Source organism: Falco naumanni, chromosome 1 (assembly GCF_017639655.2).
Source record: "Falco naumanni isolate bFalNau1 chromosome 1, bFalNau1.pat, whole genome shotgun sequence".
Taxonomy (NCBI): domain Eukaryota; kingdom Metazoa; phylum Chordata; class Aves; order Falconiformes; family Falconidae; genus Falco; species Falco naumanni.
The window spans coordinates 84,745,132-84,765,128 of record NC_054054.1 but is presented as its reverse complement, the minus strand read 5'-3'; the positions used below and the strand labels follow the sequence as shown (position 1 = coordinate 84,765,128).

The window sequence follows — 19,997 nt, the reverse complement described above, 5'->3', positions numbered from 1 at the left end:
GCATCATTAAAGAAGTATCTGTCAAGCAGGAGTGCACTTCCCCATCTCCTACTTAAGCAGCTCAGAACATCAGTAACACCACAACAATTGTGCATACAGAGCCATCCTGGCCCTTTCCTAGTGGTACTGGTGCACTGGAATTGTCGGGCACGGATGGTCACGCTCATCTTTTACAGCTCATCCAAAACCTATGGGAAAACCATCAGAACACAACACCATCCTTGCATTTGTTGACCTCTCAGCAACAGTGTGTCTGTGAACAGCTGCAGCGTTACTCCCAAAGCAGAGAGCAATGAAGTAGAAGAAAAGTTTGCCTGTCTCTTCCAGTACTGGAAAACCACTGTCTGGCATGAGTCCCTGTGCCAGTGCAAACAGTTATGAGCAATAACAGGGGTTGGCAGGAGCCAGCACGAGAACCTCAAAGGCATTTAGACCAGCTGAGCTCTGCGGGCTGCTCTGAGCAGCCCTCTGCCTCCACCAGTGTTCAGCAGCAAGGAATTCAACTCATCGCTCTGCCCCCAGGCATTCCCACTGGAACAGGCAGGTATCAGCCCTTTACCTGAAAACATCCTGGTCCTCGTGGTCTGTGGGGGGGTTGTTCCACTGGGAGGGGATCCGACAGTAAAAATCACTGGGGATGGGCTGGCAGAGCCCCCAGCCCGGGCACCAGAGTGCAGGGTCCCTCCGTAAGCACCTGAGGGAGCTGGGGAGACAGTTGAAAGGTGCAGACTGGCATTACAGGAAAGTTACTCAGCGCATGGTGTGCCTCACCCAGCAGTTTGTGTTCCTGCAGACTCTCTTGGGAGATGGTGCTTACCGACACAGGCTCGCACTCCCTTTGGAGGTGTCCCCCGCGAACATGAGCAGGCCAGGCTGGCATGGGCTACAGGTCACCAGCCTGGGCAGGGTCACGCATTGCTGCAGCTGTTCTCCCCGCCTCGCTTCCCAACCTGCAAGCCCAGGAAGACCCACCCTTGCCGAGTCATTCGTATTCGAGCTGCCTGGCAGAAAGTCCCCACCTCCACGTTATCACGTTCAGAAGGGGTCAAAAGAGGAAGCCTTGCCTACACAAATCGCACCGCTAGCCAGCAATTACACAGCATGCGTAGCCCGCAGACCTCCGAGCGCTCCGCAAAGGAAAGCAAACATGGTTACGCTCCTCACACATGGCAGTCACTTCCTTTGCCAAACGCCATTGGAAAAGCAGCCTCCCATTGCAGAGGGCAAGTAGGCAAGCTGCTCGCCCCAGCCCAGGACATCCTGCTAGATCTGCCCAGCATTCCCACCTACCTGCAATTTCCATTGGCTTCTCATTGTTCAGGCTGTCGTTGCTGCCAGCTTCTGAGATCTGTGCCCCAAAGGCTGCCTTCAGAAGCAGGTCAGTGAGCCTGCCTGTGCTGAGAGACCTAAAAAAAGGACATATAACATGATGCAGCCAGTCAACAGATGCAAGGTTTCAGCTAACTTCCACTCCAGGCTGTGCCACGACTGGTCCACAGCCACTTAACACTACGCAGTGAACAGTCTGGCGTTGAAGTAACCACTCTTCCTCTTTTAACAGAGCATCTGAAGCACCTCCTGCCACTTGTAAGAAAGCGTACAACTACTAACTGCAGGAATGCAAGTATGACACAACGTTATTACAATACCATTTTTCTTTGATCGAAGTATGGAAATTAGTATCAGAGGACTCCTCCAGATCACTGGAGAAAGCCGCAGCCTGCAGAGAGGCATGTAAGAAAAACCTAATACTAACACTGGAGTGACTCGATCCTGCAATGCTCGTGACAGTCAGCACGTGGCTTTCAAACAGAACTCCACGCTGAAGGCCTGTGCCCACTGTTGGATGGACAAGGAACACCCGTAACGCCCTCTCATCCATGACAGGCACAGGCTCCACCAACAGCAAGGCGCGCATCTGTGTAATTGCAGGGAGTCTGGCCTAAGGACAAAATCCTGCATCCCCCCCAACTTGATGAAACCATGGACACTAAACAGACTGTGAAGCTGCAGACAACCTTTCATTTTATAGAATCTAGGTCATGGACTGCCCCTGTAGAGGAAGACTCAAAACATTTGTACTGTGCCTGCAGTCCAAGGGTGCTAGCAGGTAACTACAGAAGGGTTACAGATGCTACCTTACACCTTCAGTGTTAGCCGGGGTTTGGAATCTGCCCCACCTGTCCTGTGTTAGGGAACAAAGCGCCACTGTGTAAAGCAGACTATAGCTCACCTGCCCTTGATCTCTTCCACAGGCCTCAATCCCAAGCCAGTTTGCTGGCAGTGGAAATGCCCCATCTCCTTCAGATCTGGCAAGGTCTTGTTCCGTGTTGGAGCCACCATCACCCCCTGATGGGCCAAGAGAGTGAGGAGATTCTGGGAACTTGGGGTTTTGGGAAACTCAAACGGGGACACAGCCTAAGAAGAACAGAAAAAAAGCAGAGATCTGCCTTTAAAATGAAGGAGGAAGGCTCCTCTTGCCTCCCTGACTTGTTTATCAAAAATAAATGGTATGCTTAACAGCCTGCCAGAAATAAAGAGGTAGAAATCCCACCCCACGCAGTTACTTGTCCTAAATCCCAGAAAAACTAAAACAAAAGGACAAAAAACTGCTGAAAATTTTAGCAGCTTAACATAAGCAGAGAAAAAGCTGTCAGTGTGCCAGCTTCGTATGAGACATGAGGCTGTTTTGCCTGCTCCACCGTCTGCCGTCTCTGCTGGGGATTCCTAGCGGACACACACCTGCGTCACAAGCTGAACGGTGTGAGCAAAGCAGCCCAGGCACCACCAGTCACTGATGTGCTTCTGCCTCATCAGGGCAGCTCCCTTCCATCGTCCGTTTAAAACCCTGGGCTCTGCTCAGATGGTGGACACTGCTGCCAACTGAGATCTGTCCACTGAGAACCAGGGCACTAACCCATTTCACACAGATCACTAAACAGCCCCCAACGAAAAGCAAACAAGTGGTGAGAAATCCAGGTCGCAGTTGCCTGATCACGCAGCACTTCATCCCCAAATAACCCAACAGGTCAGGCTGCGAGAAACCCAGAAGCAGACTCCTTCACCTACCTTGGTAGGGGAGCCCATTATAGTTGGCAAAGGGCTTCTCTGCATGAACTCTGAGAGCTTGGGTGAGGATCTGAGCTGCCGGCAGTGCTGCAAGCCATGAATCTGCAGCGGCTGGCTGACGGGGGTATGACCGAAGTGAGCAACGAGAGGATCAGAGTGCTGCTTGGTTATCTTCTGCCTGCAGGAATGCAAATCCGACAGGTTGGGAGCACTGTGGAGCCGGGAGCCCATCCCTCGAGGAGAGTGTTCGGGTGCCGAGGAACCTGGAGGGCCCAGAATGACAAAGCACATCATATGCTGGTTCTAACACAAAAAGCCAGCCTGATCCCAGGATTCACCGCTCAAACATCTACAGATCAAAGCCTTCAGTGGATGGCTAAGGATGGCACTCTGGGCAGTGCCAGCCTCATCGGGTTTTGGCTCTACAGGAGGGAGAGATACGGACAACAGGGAAATAAAGCGCAGCTTCTTCCCTTCATTGCAGCCCTTACACAAAGGGACCCGACTGCCAGAGCTCAGCAGCAAGGAAATTACACATCAAGCAGGCCACCTGGCAGAGGGGGCGTTGGGGATTTTCAGATGCTTTTCCTTCATTCAATTCATCGACTTCGAAGTCCCAAATTCAAGATTTTGTGACACAGGGTCTGTCAGCACTGGAAGATGCTGGCTGATGGGATGTGAATGGATTAACCCCAGCTCCTACCAGCACACAGAAATCCTGTCAGGGCAAGCATCAAGAGAAGATGCTGAAGGAACACTCCCAATCTGGAGTGCCCGAGACTGCGGTACCGGCCTTATCCATAGGAGTAATGAAGGAAGGTAAGGACCAACGCACCTGTGACAGGAATACGGCTTCTCACTTCTGCTCCAAGAGAAGAAGGGATAAAAGTCTGGCCGGGCTGCTCTGGGATTGTTCCAACTTTGACAGAACACAATAAAAAGAAGAAAGTTTACTCAGTATTAAATTTCCACAGGCAATGGCAACACTACGTACCACCTGTTTTATAGAAAGATGCTAGTTATCTCTTCCATTTTCTCAGCCCTAGCTGTGCAGTGAAAAGATCAGCAACTCCTGTAAAAGGAGGAAAAAAAAACGCTGCCTGGTATTAGTTGAGCAAGTTTTAGTCCAACTTTGCAGTGACATTAATTGAGAGGAATAGAATACAAAAATTCTGCATTTCTGCACCGGCAGAGACTAATAAATGTAGGGTTGGAGACTCCAGGGATACAGAATAGATGGTTACATCACAGTCTGTCCCTTTACAGAAAGCAGCAAGTTCCATCAGTTGCACAGTGGGGTTTTTCTTAACCCTTTCCACTTGAATTGCTTGTTAGCATATGGGTCAGGCTACCAGATACTCAGACAGCTACTTCTCAGTTTCAACAGTGAAGTTGAAGCCCTTCCACAGCTGGCCAGAATTTTTCTCTGACAAAAACTGGCTCACAATTTTTCTTACCCCAGTCCAAGCCAGTACTTAGTCTTACAGAAGTAAGAGTAATGCACTTACAGAAGCCCTCTTCAGAGGGCAGCAAAACATTTGATACAGACACCAAAACAAAGCTTGCCTTTCCTGGGGCTAATAGGTATTTTCCTCTCCATTTTACTGAGGCCACAACACTTGTCAAATCATCTGTTGAAAAGAGCCACAGGGGAACACAACCACCTGAATTCCCTGTTACCTGGCAGCCACAGCTGGTCATAACTTCCCTCTTTACAGCAAAGAGGAACACAATTTTATTCAGGCAGCAACAAGCCAGTTGACTTCTTACCTTGTGGTGATGGCGTAAATGGCTTGGCACCGCCGAAGGAGAGCTTTCTAGAGCTGGGCACAGATCCATGCTCTCCAGGATAAGGAGGGGAAGCACCAGTTTTAGGAAAACCAAGAGGACTTGTACTGCTAGACCTCCGGACCGTACCAGACCTTATAGGAAACAACAGCAGCACACGTGTTACAGCAGGTGCCGGTACAGGAGACTAAGACCCTATCACCAGACACACACACAGCTGCTTCCACAGAAGCAGAGCTTCCCAACTGTTCATCCTCAATCAAAATCCTACTGTTCTAGGACTACAGTAATACAGATTAAGATGCTAATGCCTGTTCTCAAGAGCTTCAATCCAAACAAAATTTTGCAGAACAAATGAAAAGAAAGAACGGGATTAGCTTACAGCTAATTTTTCAGTCACTTTTAGATGCTTCCCAATATCCCTGTCAATCATGAACAAGCATAGATCCATACCTTGCCACAGCCAAGGTGTCTGCCCCGGGCAGTGCCTCCAAACTCCCTGAGAACTGTTCAAGCACCCCTCCTGCGCTGAGCTCCGCAGGCTGTGCGGGTGGAGGTGAGCTGTGCTGAGGCACTGCTCTGCCATGGAGCTTTGACTCAAATCAGAAGCTACAGAGCAAACCAGAGCAGTGTGTAGCTGTCAGATCTGAAACAGCTCGGTACTGCCCAGAGGAATGTCTTTTTGGGCTGGACAGTCAGAACTGTCTGGGCTCCGAGCTCCTTCAAGTCCTTGTGAAGCCTCACCTGAGGGAGCTAAAATTAATTTGGACAGCCCACACCTGCAGGAACCCCAAGTGTTACTCAGCTGCTAAAATGAAGCAAAAGAGAAAACCAGACTAGCGGGAAAGCGAGTACAGCGATGCCATCACTCTGGAGAGAGATGGGAGATTACTGTACACTAGTTAATTAATTCTCAATATTTCCATGTTTTCACTGCTCGTTGAAGACACAGAACCTAAATTCTATTTACTGAAATGCCATTCTGCCTCGCCAGGCTCCTTCACCAAGATTCCCATTACACTCCCGTATACGAGAAAACAGTCCTTCCATCAAATCCTTCATTCTACTCTCAATTTGGAAACATTTTTTCCCCTTGTTATAAGAACATCAGTTTCAGCCAGTAGGTGTTTTTCTGGACAGGAATCAATGAATATGGTGAAAAAAACCCTCCGTGCTTAAGTCACTGAAAGATGCTGCACCAAGGGATCCTGCCTCCTCTTGCAGTGATGCTGCATTAAGCTGTCCATATGTACCTGAACAGAAGGAACAAAGGCACACGGGTTTCAGCCGTGCAAGCAGGACTAGCTACATTACCCAGGAATGACAGTCATCCCGATGAAGTGTCAGTACATCTACCGCTCAACGACACTACTAGGTGTATGTTTTACTTTATGCTACATTTCAGAAAAAAAGTAAATAATATTTTTTTTTTTTTTAAATCTGTTTCAGTAGTTGAGATACAAGAATTTGATCTGCCAGCCCCCTCCCCTGCTCCCCTCTGCAGTGTGTTACTATATTTTGCAGCCAAATGAATCCATGCTACACTCACATGCTTGGAAAAAAAGGAAATCCTTTAAAATTTTAACCTAAAAATCACTTCTCTTCAGGTTGCTCCAGATTCAGAGGCCTAATGCTCATCATGTGCCTGGCCCCAAAGCAAAATGAATACGCAAAAAGGAAGTGGACACCTGGCAGGGTGAAAGATACCGAGATGTTCAGCGGCAGAAAGTATTGCTCTCCCATGGTTCTGACTCTCCAGAATATGAGCCATCCAGAAGGCTGAACACTATCTATCAGGAACTTGCAGAAAAAAACACCAGCTGACTGTGCTGCTGAAAGATGTGGAATGTCAAATGCCACCCTACAAGACATGGGATAAGCAAGCAAGCAGATGAGCAGGACAGGTGATGTGGCCAAAAGCACACACACCTAATTAGCACCTCAACCAGCCACCTATCCGTCCACAAACAAGCTACGTCACACAGGCATACACCTTCCAGTCAGGTGACAGTGGCTGATTTTTCAGAAACAAGAGTGTCATCACGGTTTGTAACCTAATGACTTGGCAAACATGACGATGCACTTGGCTGCAATGGGCTATTTGATGCACCTGATGGAAAAGTGGAATCACATATTAAATGCTTGATGAAGTTTTCTCCTTCCATTCTGAAGGGTGTCTACTGAATTTGCTCATGAGAGGAAGTGATGGGGAGAGAGAAATATGGCTTCCTGGGGCAGGACAAAACGTGACGTCAGAGATTTTGAGAAGATGCTAAAAGCAGACCGTGAATCATCCTGATTGTGTCCATTCAAGTTCCTCTGCAGGGATGATGCTAATCTCAACATTACACAGTGGTGACTAAAAGGAGCAAAACACAACAGTTTGATCCCCCAGTGGTGGCTGCAGACTGTGAACCTGAACTCAGCAGCCTGTCCCCAGGTCTGGGGTAGGCATGGCGCACCGAGGGGCATCCTCTGCGCCTTCTCCAGTGCTCTCACTTCATGCGTCACATGGATAACCACGACTCTTTAGTGAGTTCCAACCCTAACAGAGTCCACAAGTTGTGCTGTAAAAAACACAACGCACATAGGAAACGGGAAGAAGTTTACCACAAAACCTGCCACACACTCAAAGAAGGGAACACAAAATAGCATTAATAGTGTTATGTTAAAAAAGTAACATACTGAAGTAACACTGGCACAAAGCAATCTCTCTGCTGATCCCTGATTAATATCAAGATACCGTGTCTCTCCTTCTGGGCCCACTTCGAATAAGGCTTATCCTGAATTAGGCTGGCTGAAGCTCAAACTTAAGCGGACGTAGGTATTACCCTGCTTCTGAAATCTAAACTTTTAACTAATCCAGACACCAAAGCAACTCATCCAAAAGATGACAAAACACCTCACAGACACTTCTGCTTGAATGCCCCTGCTTTAAGATCCTGTATGAGTCTCCTTCCAACCAGTCTACGGACCTGGGCTGCTGCTATCAACCCAGATTTCAAACCTGTAAGAATCAGAAGTTATACGTGAGAAGAGACAGAAGCCCTATGTGTCTTGGATGCACGAGGCATTACTACTGAACTCAGATGGTCAGCTGTACAGCTGATGGCTGGCATCCAGGTCTTCCTGACAGCCTTCAGGAAACACGCTCTGCCTCACAGGCATAAATTGCTCACAATTTAATCAGTCCTGCCTGCATAACCACATTAATATGCAACTCGTGGAAGACACATCATCTATGGTATGACTAGCTCCAGGAGCCAATTAAGGTAAAGTCAGGTAAGTTTTGTACCCCCATTCATTTTAGTTGTTTATCTCAACTTTTTCCTTCTATAAGGGCATCTGCCAGATGGATAGGTCTCTCTGCTTGGATATCCAACCCACAGCTGGCACGAGGAAAAAGCTGCCAGAGTCAAAGGGGCTCAGCGTGCACTACAAGTTGATGGCAGCTGTCTTATGTACATGCACACAGACAAAATATACAGTACACATATATCAACTAAATAATCAAAATAAATCAATAATAATCGAATAAATCTCAACACCTCTACAAAAATACCCCAAAATTACGGTACATGTAAACATGCACCACATTGGCTTCCTACAGGCAAGGGGAAGGGCCCAGCAGATAGGAAAATTTTTGGAGGTACGGAGAACAAACCGTAAAGCAGTTTGTTTTACCACCCCCAAGCTGTAGGACGACAGCCCCCTTTTCCCAGCTCCAGCACTTACCGGGGAGAGGTGTACTGATTGGGGGACTGCAGGTTCTGCTCAATCCGCCGGTAGTTGTGAATCTGTGTTGGGACTGGAATGGGCACCGAGTGTCCGTACTTGCTGCTAGAAAACTGACCTGGCCGGCTGTTGAAAGGAGACACACAAAGAAAGCCTCTTGTAAGGGGTGGGCTTTCAGCCAGGGGACTGGAGGTTTTATCTTCGTAAAGCACCCGCACACAGGGAGCATCCCCTTGGCTGCTCCTGGGCTGCGGGTTCACACTGGGAGGCAGTTCAAAGCCGTATCAAAGGGAAGGGGCACCACACATCTCCTGAAAGCCACCACAATTCCCGCCCACACACTGAAGTTAAAACATGCACCCAAGCACACCACTCCCTCCAAGAAAACTGGCGCCCTGTTATTTCAGGCCACAACTGGCCCAGTTTCCAACAGGTCAGATCCTCGGCCAATGAGCACATCATCGAGCAGGGGCTAAACAGTCGTGGCTCACAAAGGACACCAGCAGAGGTTTTGCTGCCAAGAGCTACCTGCGACTGATTCATGCAGAGGCACTGGTGCAGCAATGGCATCTCCATGAAAGCCTCAGCATGCCATAAGGAGAATACAAACTTGTGGCGTATATCAGAGCATCTGCAAGTTAATTATAAAGTGGAGAAGGCAACTTGGGAGAGAATAAATTCGAGGGACAGGCGCTGGTACCTCTGTACTCATCAAGGTCAGCTAGAACATCACACATACAAAATACAACAGGCCCATTCTGCAAACTTCAGACTTCTGATTCCTTCCAAAGCAGGTTAATCAGCTCACACCTGACACCTATTCCCCTGGGTGACAGTTTGCCCTGTTACTCTTAGCCCGTACACCACGCTATACAAAAACCATCCAAATACCACATCTAACGAAGTGGCCGCCTAAAGTCTTATCCCAAAGGCTCCAGAATTCTAGGGTTAATTTTGCCACGGCAATGCTGTTTACAAGTGCCAACACCAATTGCAGGGATGTCGCACAATTACAAGAAAGATCTTATTGGTAGTGAAGGCTTCTGCAGTCTTCCTTGTTGCCAACTGAGGACACACACCTGGGTCTGCCCCTGAGAAGCAGGAAGTGCCACTTCTTCGGGTCTAACACTCACAGAAGAAGTGTTTTACTTAAGATAAAAGGAGATATCAAATTCAGCAAGAACATACACGTGTACACAGGGGAAGAGAGAAGGGTTTGTGACTTATGTGGCGGTTCAAAGCATCCCATTACCAGAATTTCTTCTTTGGGGAAGGTCAGCAGTATGCTGTGATTTACGGTGACAGCGGCGAACAAAGCTGACCTGCAGGGATGTGCTTGCAGATCTCCACAATGTGCATGTGAAGACAGTTCTCCATCACAGGAGAGCTAAATAACTGGAAGAGTTCTTTCATCAAGGCTTAAAGATCAAAAAGTGATTCCCATTTCTTCGTTCCTCTCTCAACAGGTTTACTAATTAAGTGCTCTGTATTCTTCCTTGCGTGCTCTCGTTTCTTCCACCAAGATAACAGACTCTTAATCTGACACCTGTCTCTAAAAGGCAGCACAGAAGCCTTGACTCTTCATTGACACACAATACAACAAAGGCACTCAGGGTTTCCAATTGCTCAGCAGAAAGGTGAGGCTTTGGTGTCTCTGCCTTCCATCAGCGTAAGACACTGTGTCATTACAGACATAAAATGAGCAGAGGTTTAAACACGAAATCTGAGGGTTCACATCAAACTTTGTACATATCCTGACTTTCAACACACATTTCAAACGCTACCTTTTCAATCTGGCCAAAATCCTTTCTTGGAAAAGAGGTTCGTGAGTGAAAGGATCCTTCCCTTCTTCCCAAGAGTCATATCAAGTCCTTACAGAAGCCAGGTTTCTCCACAAGGTGCAAGTTGCAAAAGAAAGCATTCAAACGAGGTGACATATACTAGACTTGTTAATTGGCCTCGAGCCTTAAGGACTACAACTGGCCATAAATTTGCAAAGACCAAAAGATAAAGCTGGGACAGGGAGTTTAATTACTTGGCAGTAATTAAAAGCTCTCTGGAAATGGTATGAAATCCATTGCTGTGGGATATGTCCAAGGAAGTACCTTGGTTAGACTTACAAAGCATCTCCCACAAGGAAGTGTTTTAAAAAATAAAAATAAAAAAATCAACTATCAGCATATTTTAATTCTGCCTAGTCCTTACCCTCTTAGTTAAGAAGAGCTGCTCTGGAGTGTACCATGACATCCTGAGGAAAAGCCGCTGCTGGCCACTCTAAAATAGCCTTTGCTTTCTGTCCTAGTTGGACTGCATCCAGCGCTGCTTGCTAGCCTAGAGCCACAGATGAAAGGGAAAACTGCTGCTTCCGAGGGAGCAAAGACGGAGAGAAAATCAGGATCCTTCTGCGCCAGTGAAGCCGAGCGCTGAGCCAAGGGGCCTCGTGACATCTGCAGTGCAGGGCACTGAAGCCCACGTTAATGGGTGGCACCAGTTCAAAGCACTTCAGGGGACAGATGAAAGACCGTGCCTTGCACTCTGGATTCGGAGCGACTGCTCCAATCTTTCATTACTTATGTCTTATTCCCCATCCTGGACAGGGTAAGAAGTAACTTTTCGGTGTTTCTTCAAAGCAAACAGGAAAGCTGGAAGTAGCACTACGGGGTTTGGCATCTGCCCCACAAGAAGCCGCTGTGAATGAGTAGGAAAGGCAGTAAGAGCAGAAGCACGGTTAGATCCTTGCTGCTGGCAGTGACTTGCCACCTTGTGACCCAGTAGAACACAGCAAGGCCTGCCTGGTGAAGACAGTGGTGAACAGCGAAAAGTGGGCAGTGTTTGTAGCCAACTTCCATGCATTTCCACTCACCGCTCTCCAGAAAGAAGGTCAAATCCCTTAATAAAGACAGATCCCCTGAATGCAAAGGAATCAGTTCAGGAATAAGCTGTTAAAAAGCTTAGCAGGCGATAGCATAAGAAGCCTCATGCAATTAAACTCCACACTGCGGTACATGCTTGCCAATTAATCTGATCGCGTCAGCAAGGCTTTGAGCTATGTTTTCTCCTCGCTTTGAGGCTATGTTTTGTCATTTTCTGGGCTCAGTTTATGCGATGAGTATGTTCAACCCATAGCCTGGGACTACATTTTCTTCTTAAGAAAGATTTTAGGGTCATCCATCTCCCAGTTTGAAATCCCCTTCAGTCATCCTCCCTCAACAGGTGCCATTCTGACAGAATAGAAGATGAAAGCTGTCCTGCTTCCCCAGTGAGCAGGAATGAGATGGGAAGCAACACCACCAGTTCCCTGCAAGCCAAGCACAGACCCTAAAGCTTCAAGCTCTAGAGTCAATGGGATCGCCTTCTGCAGACTGTTCACGTCTTCTGAACACAAATGTGTCTGGACCCACTGGCAGTGCTGGACGGCACCTACAAAGCTGAGTTTATAGCAACTGGTTTAGTTGGAAGTAAACCTATGACAACGCCTGTTTGCACTTGTTACTCCTACTCCTGTATCCTTCACGGGTAAACAAATTCCACGTAGCAGCATTACTTTACACAGACACAGCACAAGGAGCTTTCTGGATTTTCAAGCAAACTCCAAACACCGAAGTAGGCCCAGATCTGTCCTTCAACAGCAAGGGGCAACGAGCGACATCCCTCCACATTTGCCCAGTAGTTCAAGACCATCGTAATTTCAGCCTTGCCTGAAGTGCTGTGCCCTAATTCACTGCATGAATTTAGAAACAAGGGTCCTTAGCTGGAAAACTAACCGCCTCTGCAGGCTGAGCACAGAGGGGATGAGTAGCACATACATGCCAGTGGGAGCACATGTACTTTCTGCTTGAGAATAATCCCTGGCTCCCTAGGGAACAGAGCTGATTCCAGCTCTACTGCATTCTCTCCTAGCTCCTCCTGAGGGGCCAGAAGAGGGAGAGAGGCTCTGTGTTGGGACTGATCAGTGCCCAAGGCTGGGCAGTTTCTCCTGGGTGTTTCTTGTTAACTTTTAATTAAAGGAGAGATGTGGATCTTGCCCAGCATACCAGTATCTGTAAAATCCCCTCCTGGAAGTCAATGAGTGTGCAGTTAATCAGTGTTGCACAGTCACCACTGAACAGTCTTTCTTACCTGGATGGGCTAGGAGAACTGCTGTAAGGGGGTGAAGGAGATGGTGTCCTTCCCTGGCTTTCCAAGCCTGCTGAAGTCACCAGAGAACTCCTGAAGAATGAGAGAAAGAACCCAGCTGTTGGAGCCTGGGAACCAGCCCTGCTCCCTGCTCTGCAAAGCACAGCAACAGAGCTGCGTTTGCCCAGCACCCTCTGCTGAGCCTACTCGCAGGAGCCCCGAGGACCGTCACGCTGTCCCACACACTCTCTGGTATTCAGGTGCTACACGCTGATGATCAAACTGAAACTGGTCACCATCAGGCAGGTGACAGTTATTCCTGAAACAAAAGTTAACTCAGCAACATCTACCCTCCCACCCACCAGAATCCAGAAGTCCCTAACACACAGTACGCTCTAGTGGCTCAGCAACTGCAGTTGCCTTAGTGGTCTTACCCGCTGTACATCAGGCTGTCTTGGACTGGTTTCCCTCCTGCAGCCTCAGCAGTCAAATCACCTGCGGAACAAGGAAGTGCAGAAACAGATTAATTCGAGATGTTTTTCTTAAAAATCTTTGTATATTCAGAGCAACTGAGATTTTGGGTAGAATTTCCTGCTCCTCCAAGACCTGATGAGTTGCTTCTGAAGTCAGCATTTTGGAAAATGCATGTGGGCTGAAGCTGATGTGGATGCTGCTAATCCTTATACCCTGAAGTTTTGGAAAATTCAGGCTGAAATGGAGTCCTTTTGGAAGGGGGCCGAAATCTGACAGAATCACTTAGGGCAATCAGTATACGACCACTTGGTGCAAGCAATTAGCTGCTGTGTATTAAAGACACATATATAATGTGTCTTTAATAAATAAAGGTATTTATTGCAAGTTGGGCTCCGAAACATCCGTGTCCTAAGAGGCAAAAATTCAGGGCAGCCAAACGAGCTGGCAGCTGGCTACGCCATGTAGGAAGTTTGTGCCTTTGCCAAAACATCTGAACACTGAAAACATGACTAGCACAAGACAAGTGTGTACTGGTCCCACCACTGTTCCCAGGAAAAACACAAGCAACACTGAATTGGATTGCACAGCAGAGATCTTTCACAGATTCCAGTTCTACTGCTCCAAATTCCTGTTTTAACACAAGCAGCGCAACTGTGAAAGGAGGAATCACAGCATTTATCACCAAGTTCCAGCTCAGCAAAGCATCATACACATGGCCAAGCTTGAACAATATCCTTCTGCTGGTTAAGTCAGGACTCGTGTGGACAAACTCAGGCATGTGGTTGAACTGGAGCCCTGGCCCCCACATACATACATACTTTCAAGCAATTCCTATCACAGTATAAACACACAGAGATGTTAAAATTAAATATAAAACATCTGAAGAAAAATCCAACATCTCTTAGCTTTTCTCAGGTATGTTTTCAAGTGTAAAATCTGGCTTGCTAGCTGAAATCCTGTCTTGGGCTGTGATGCTGAGTGAAACTGAAGACAGGATGACATGGGAACAGCTTCTGTGAAAGACATTTCCCTGTGAGCCTACTTATCTTCTTTTCCAGTTGGATTACCAGGTTCAATCTCTTATTGAGGTTCCCGAGTAATATTTACTCTCAAATCCTACCTTCGAAGGTAACTACAAAATATCCTACGAAACTAGCAAGTGAGCCAGATGTCACTTCCAACTTGAGAACAAACACATTCCTGTTACTCAGTCAAAACAGACAGGTTTAATTGCTCTTTCAACTTCCTAGGAACTATCCCTAACATCCACATCCCCCTCTGCTTAGAACCTCTACATTTACAGAAACCACCTTACTTGAGAACTGTGCTGGGACCATAACGAAGTCATCTGTGTCACAGGATGAATTCTTACTGCTGCTTCCAGCGGAGTCCTTCGATCCGTGCAGAAAGCCGGGCGAATCCTGGGTCGGAGATGCCAGCGCCTTCTCCTGCAGCTGCTGCTGCATTTCTCCAAGGGACTGCTAATGCAAGGATGAAACAAACACTGGCTTCAGCACAGCTCCTTCATCGTTCTGCTCCATCCTTTAAACTGAGCTGTACGAGGCTACAAACAACATTTTGCTGATAAATCAGGGCTGATAGTTTGCCAGAAGCAGCTGTTTAGTTTACTGAAAAGGAACAACCTTTTATGTCCAAGTCAGAACAGTGCATCTTTTGTTATACAAAACATACTATTGGCTTGTCTGATGCTCCACAGATAAGAAAAATTCACTTGAGGTATTGCATCCCTCTACTAAGGTTTTCTGGATCAACCACGCATTTTCTATCAACTCAGTTTAGTATGACTGTGAAACAGAGAAGAGATTTTGGAGATACTTTTGGTTGTTCTTTTGGGTTGTTTTTTTGTTTGTTCTTAAACATTAACCATCTGGTCTCTACTTGCGCTTTTGTAGTAAGCAGCACTCAGGAACACGTACGTGTGTCCCTGCAATTTCAGAACAACCCTGTTTTGCTGCAGTGCTGATAAGGAGTTAAAGAAAGGCTTGAAGGAGCCTAAGCATTCGATAGGTGACACCTTACAGCCATCAGAGGCAGGACAGACCCTAAAAAGTCCCATTTTTCTACTTCCTTCAGCCAAATGATAAATAGCTCTGCAATCCTCGTGTTTTGCAGACAGATGGAAGAGGCCAGATGGTTTAAGACCACTGAACTGCCCACAGAGCAGATCACAATCCTTATCCTAATGCATTTTTAGGCTGAGAAAGACTTGAACCAGCTTTCACCTGGGGCCAGTTAAGGACTTGTTCACCCTCCAAAGACTCTCCCTCACTGTGCATGCAGTGCACACACGCAGAAGGAATTTCCCAACTGTCAAAGCTGTCTCTTTTCCACCCAATCTGCTAGCTCTGCCCTGCAGATGGGGCATTTTTCACATGCCGAGCCACCACACCTCCATCAGCAAAACTTCAAAATGCAGAGCAGGACCAGAGCAGTACCCTTCCAACATGGGACCCCCTCTCAGTTTGGCAGCCAGTCTGTACTACCCTGAGGCCCCCAGACGAGGAAAGCTCAGGGGAGAGACTGCTTTTCACACCATCTACCCATTCCTGGAGTCTTAAGGACAGGAGGGCCTCAGCCAGCCACCCTCTGCTCCGGGCTGCAGGGGGAGGAAGAAGCGCTTGGGAATACAGTTATGTGACTTTCAGAGGAGAGCCTCTCTTCTCTGTCCAGCACCTATATCAACTTCTGATATAGTGCCTCTCAGCCTTTTCCACACCAGGCTGAGACGCCTTGGCCCAAGGAAACTCAGAAAACAAAGCAAAAAAGCAGTAATGCCAGGGGGAAAGAAATTCAACCCTTCTCCCTTGCCCTGCCCATCACACCACCAGCATTCCCGAGTTCAAAGTCAAAAGGCAGCTTTCACCAAGAGCCTCCAAAAACAAGCTCTCAGTTCAGCAAGCTGGAGGAATGCCACTTCGCTGGTCAGTTAATATTCTGCCCCTCCAGAGAAGTCTTCATCATTTCAGGTAACCAGAGAGAAAAAACTGTCAGTTCAGATCATCTCTCACAAGACCACCAGACTGTGGCAGATCTGGTCTGAGCAAACAGCTTTGCTGAATGTCCCTCTGGCACCTGGAAATGCTGGTCAGAAAGGAGGAGGGTCACCTTACACAGAAGGGTGGGTATGCTGTCACGCTGCAGAGACTTTGCTTGGAAACAGAGAACTGGCAGCCAAGTAAGCAGTGCTATACCCTGAATTAGTGACTGTTTGTTGATTCCAAGGAGCCTTCCATCTCTGCCAAGACAAACTAGTCTCATTAATACCAACTCCTTTCATAAAGGCTTTTCATATAATAGGCAATGGCAAATTGAAACATGTGGAGAGACAGACAACCTGCGGGATGTAAACTCTAAACGGACTGGAGAAGACAATGAACTAAACTCAGGCAGAACTGAAGTGCTCAGGGACTTGCACCAGAAGACAGCAAAAGCAGAGACCTTCTTTCAAACCAGCAAGCAGGGAGACCATTAACACAAGCAGTGTGCATCCCCTGAGCTGTACTTACGGGAGGTGAAGCCAGGTGGGAAGTAGAAGAGCTGCTGGAGGAACTACCAGAGCCTGAACTGGGATAAGAAGGCATTGGCACGGAAGCAGCTAAAACCAGCAAAAGACAAAAAACAAAAGAAGTTGTCAAACTAAGATCGATCAATAATAAAAGGTCTTTTCCATCTTTTCCCATCAGGTTCATTTCATATACCATCATGTATCTCAAATATCAGATGTAGCCAATTAAAGGAGGACAAAAATTAGCATTCTGTTCAGTTACATGATTCACACCCATCCACTCCCCTCTACACTGCTTCATGGTTATAGCTCTTGTGGGGGAAGGTCTCACTCACACCATCTGACCACTTGACAGCTGACCTACACAGGCAGCAAGACAGTTTCTGCCCTAAAGAGCCTCCAAAGCATCTTTGCAAATGAGTGGAAAGATGAACAGAAAAGCGGACTGATTCATGTCAGGGGCAGAGGGTAGAAGCCAGAACATATCCTTACAGTTTCTCCTTCATCAGACTGTGTGGCTTAGCACACATGCAACGGTGGCTACTCAAGCCCTAGGTGCTCGCCGCCCAAACCGTCACTTGGGCATCCCAGACCACGTGCTACAAAACCCCCACAGAATTAGCCATTCCACAAGGAATTAGTTCATTGCTTCCTATACCTCAGCACATTCTCCCTCAGCCACTTCTGCAAGTTAAAGAGGTTTTGTTTATTCAATCTCTTTGCACAGAAACTGTTCCAGAGCACAGGCTAGTCTTGCATCCTGTCCTTTTACGGTTTATTGTTCCACCTCAGAACTGCCCATTTTACTCACTTCAGTGTTGAACTTTCTTTTGTAACTCTCACAGAGACATAAAGCTGACACTGAAAGGACTAGTTAGCGTTGACCTTCAGGCAGAAAAGGTGATTAAGGCATCACAGAAGAAAAGAATATTTAACTCCAATGACTTATACAAGTGAGGTTCAGTAAATAACTTTGAAATGCTCAGCCGAGGAGGAAGACAAGTCAAAGGTAACACTGGCTATTTACAGGACTTTGAAGCGTTTAGTAGTTCAAATCCCCCAGTCCATCTGCACCTGACTGAACAGGGCACAAGCTGCAGAAGAGTCCAGCATCCCCACTTCAAGGCAGCTTGAAGTCAGATTTTACTCTGACCAATACCAATTTTACTCATACAAATACCAACCATTTTGGTATTTGAATGACTTAAGAGATCAGGGCAATACTGAAGTGAGGAGAGGAACACTTTGCTCCTCTTCCATTGTGCTGGCAGAGAATTAGCACCTGGTAACAGATTTCTACCTCTACAGGATCTGTGCTGATAACTCCGTAGTTATACAAGGAAGGTTAATAACACCTAGAAGAAGAACGCTTCTGTTTGAAGTAAAACTACCTCTGTCATCAACCACATTAGATACTACAAAGTACTTACTCTATCCAAACAGCTAGAAAAATAAAAGTACATCTCTCTGCAATTAACCATTGAAACAATGTTCTAACGATAAAAGAATGGGAGAATACACCTTTTGATAAAAGGCTTTAAGACATCTTTCCATGCAGCCTGTCAAAGGGCAAAGGGTGCCTGGACCAGTGTTTCCTGGCACAAACAGAACAACCACTGAGATGCTGAACTACTCAGCCTGGCAGAGATGCAACAAGATCCAACAGCAGGAAAACGAAACCAAAGAAGAGTAAATTTAAAATATAAGTTTCACCATAGATAATCAACTGCTGTAACAATTCAACCAGGGTCACAGTGATCTCCTCCTCCCTTTGCTAACATTAACAAAACCCAAATGTTTTTCTGAAAGGTTAAGTTATCCTGCAAACAGACTGATTCAACAGAGTCCTGGGGCTTGTGCAATAGGAAGCCACAGCGGGACAGCAGCGTGGGGCCAGCGTGCAGCGACACACGCAGATGCCCTTCCCTCCAGTGACGGGCCATACTGACAGCACTCACTGCCAGCATTTTGAGGGTCAGGTCCATAACGACATAAATCTTTCCAAAGCTTTGTGAGAGGATGCCTTTTAGCCTCTGCATCTATTTATACTTGGGTTCGTGCCCTTGATGGGCTGTGCTGTTAAAACACACTGCCCCGGCTCCGGTTGAGGCACGGGGACGGCGATGGTGGGTATTCTGGGAGGTCGGTCAGGGGCTTGGCATAGAGAGCTACTCCTCCCACACCCCACATGTTCCTCCAGCACAGCTGGCTCCCACTCCCCATGCTCAGGGAACACACACAGAGGTCTGAGAAAGTGCCTGTAAAATGGAGAGCTCTGTTCTGCCTATACCACACTGCTTTTGATCTCTGCGATCTTCCCGCAGAGCAATCCCTAATACCTTCCTTATACATACAACACCAAAAATCCAGGGTGGAGGAAGTCTCCCCTTTTGTATCCTGCCAGCTGTTACAGAACAATTCACCCTTGTAGAGACCAACCTTCCCGTTACAGAAAGGCACTTTCAAGGAAAGGTGAGTGATTCTTGAACTGTATTCACAGCTGCCTGCTGCAAGACTTGCATCACTGTTCGTTTTTCCTGGAATTAGTCTTTTTGTTATACTGATTTCATTTCTCTCTCAAGGGCCCCTCCACTCTATTTTGGTTCTGTGTTTATTATTGATTTAAACCTGGCTGGAATTAAGACTTTCCTATTTTTGTCCATTTGCTTTGGACAGCTTTCCATCAATCTAGGAAGGAAGATAAGAGCAGACTTTGCCACTATCACCCCAAACTGAAGTTAGAACTCTGTCTGCACGAAGCACACCTTTAGATACAGTCTCTCTCAATCATTGTTCCTGTTTAAAACCCTGTAAACTCCCCAAATCCACACTGTGATGCTGTGAGGTCCAACTCAAAAGGTCCTGACACTGAGAACAGATTTTCATGCATGTAGGACTACACGGTTTGGCTTTGACAAACCCTCTCTGACCACTACATCCCTGTTTGGGCATTTTTCAGCAGCAGCCACATAGGACAGCTTGAAGCAAGACGCTTGCTTCCCTCTCCTCCACACACCCAGACACTCCCAGTTTAAAATTAAAAAGGGTGCAAACACTTGGCTCATCATGTTTTCAGCTCAAGTCTGAATGCGGGGAATGTTAACAGGGATTGTAGGCCCCCACCCAAATCCAGAAATTGCTGCAGTGTAATTGTAATGTAAATAAGTGTTTTCATAATTGTCCTCTCCAACTTGTTCCAGCAACAAAACAGTCATCCTGTACATTGCATAACCAATGCCAACTGGTTTCAGAATGGGAGAGCTGGGAGCCACAAAGGCAAGCCTGTGCT

The 19,997-nt window shown here is 47.1% G+C and overlaps 1 protein-coding gene across 7 annotated transcripts in view; it reads right to left on the bottom strand.

The window, feature by feature from the left end:
• ULK1 (unc-51 like autophagy activating kinase 1) overlaps positions 1-19,997 on the bottom strand; it is an 81,894-nt gene that overhangs the window by 12,569 nt on the left and 49,328 nt on the right. For 3 of the 7 annotated variants that reach the window (XM_040602041.1, XM_040602080.1, XM_040602089.1), the window contains 11 exons: positions 16,710-16,798; positions 14,498-14,663; positions 13,143-13,203; positions 12,712-12,801; positions 8,593-8,718; positions 4,840-4,991; positions 3,905-3,988; positions 3,070-3,332; positions 2,234-2,418; positions 1,291-1,406; positions 560-703 (listed from right to left, as the gene is read on the bottom strand). In XM_040602041.1, coding sequence (XP_040457975.1) covers positions 560-703; positions 1,291-1,406; positions 2,234-2,418; positions 3,070-3,332; positions 3,905-3,988; positions 4,840-4,991; positions 8,593-8,718; positions 12,712-12,801; positions 13,143-13,203; positions 14,498-14,663; positions 16,710-16,798 — 1,476 coding nt within the window. The remainder of the gene's footprint in view (positions 1-559; positions 704-1,290; positions 1,407-2,233; positions 2,419-3,069; positions 3,333-3,904; positions 3,989-4,839; positions 4,992-8,592; positions 8,719-12,711; positions 12,802-13,142; positions 13,204-14,497; positions 14,664-16,709; positions 16,799-19,997) is intronic. The other 4 variants (XM_040602049.1, XM_040602072.1, XM_040602057.1 and 1 more) reach the window with 4 other exon arrangements.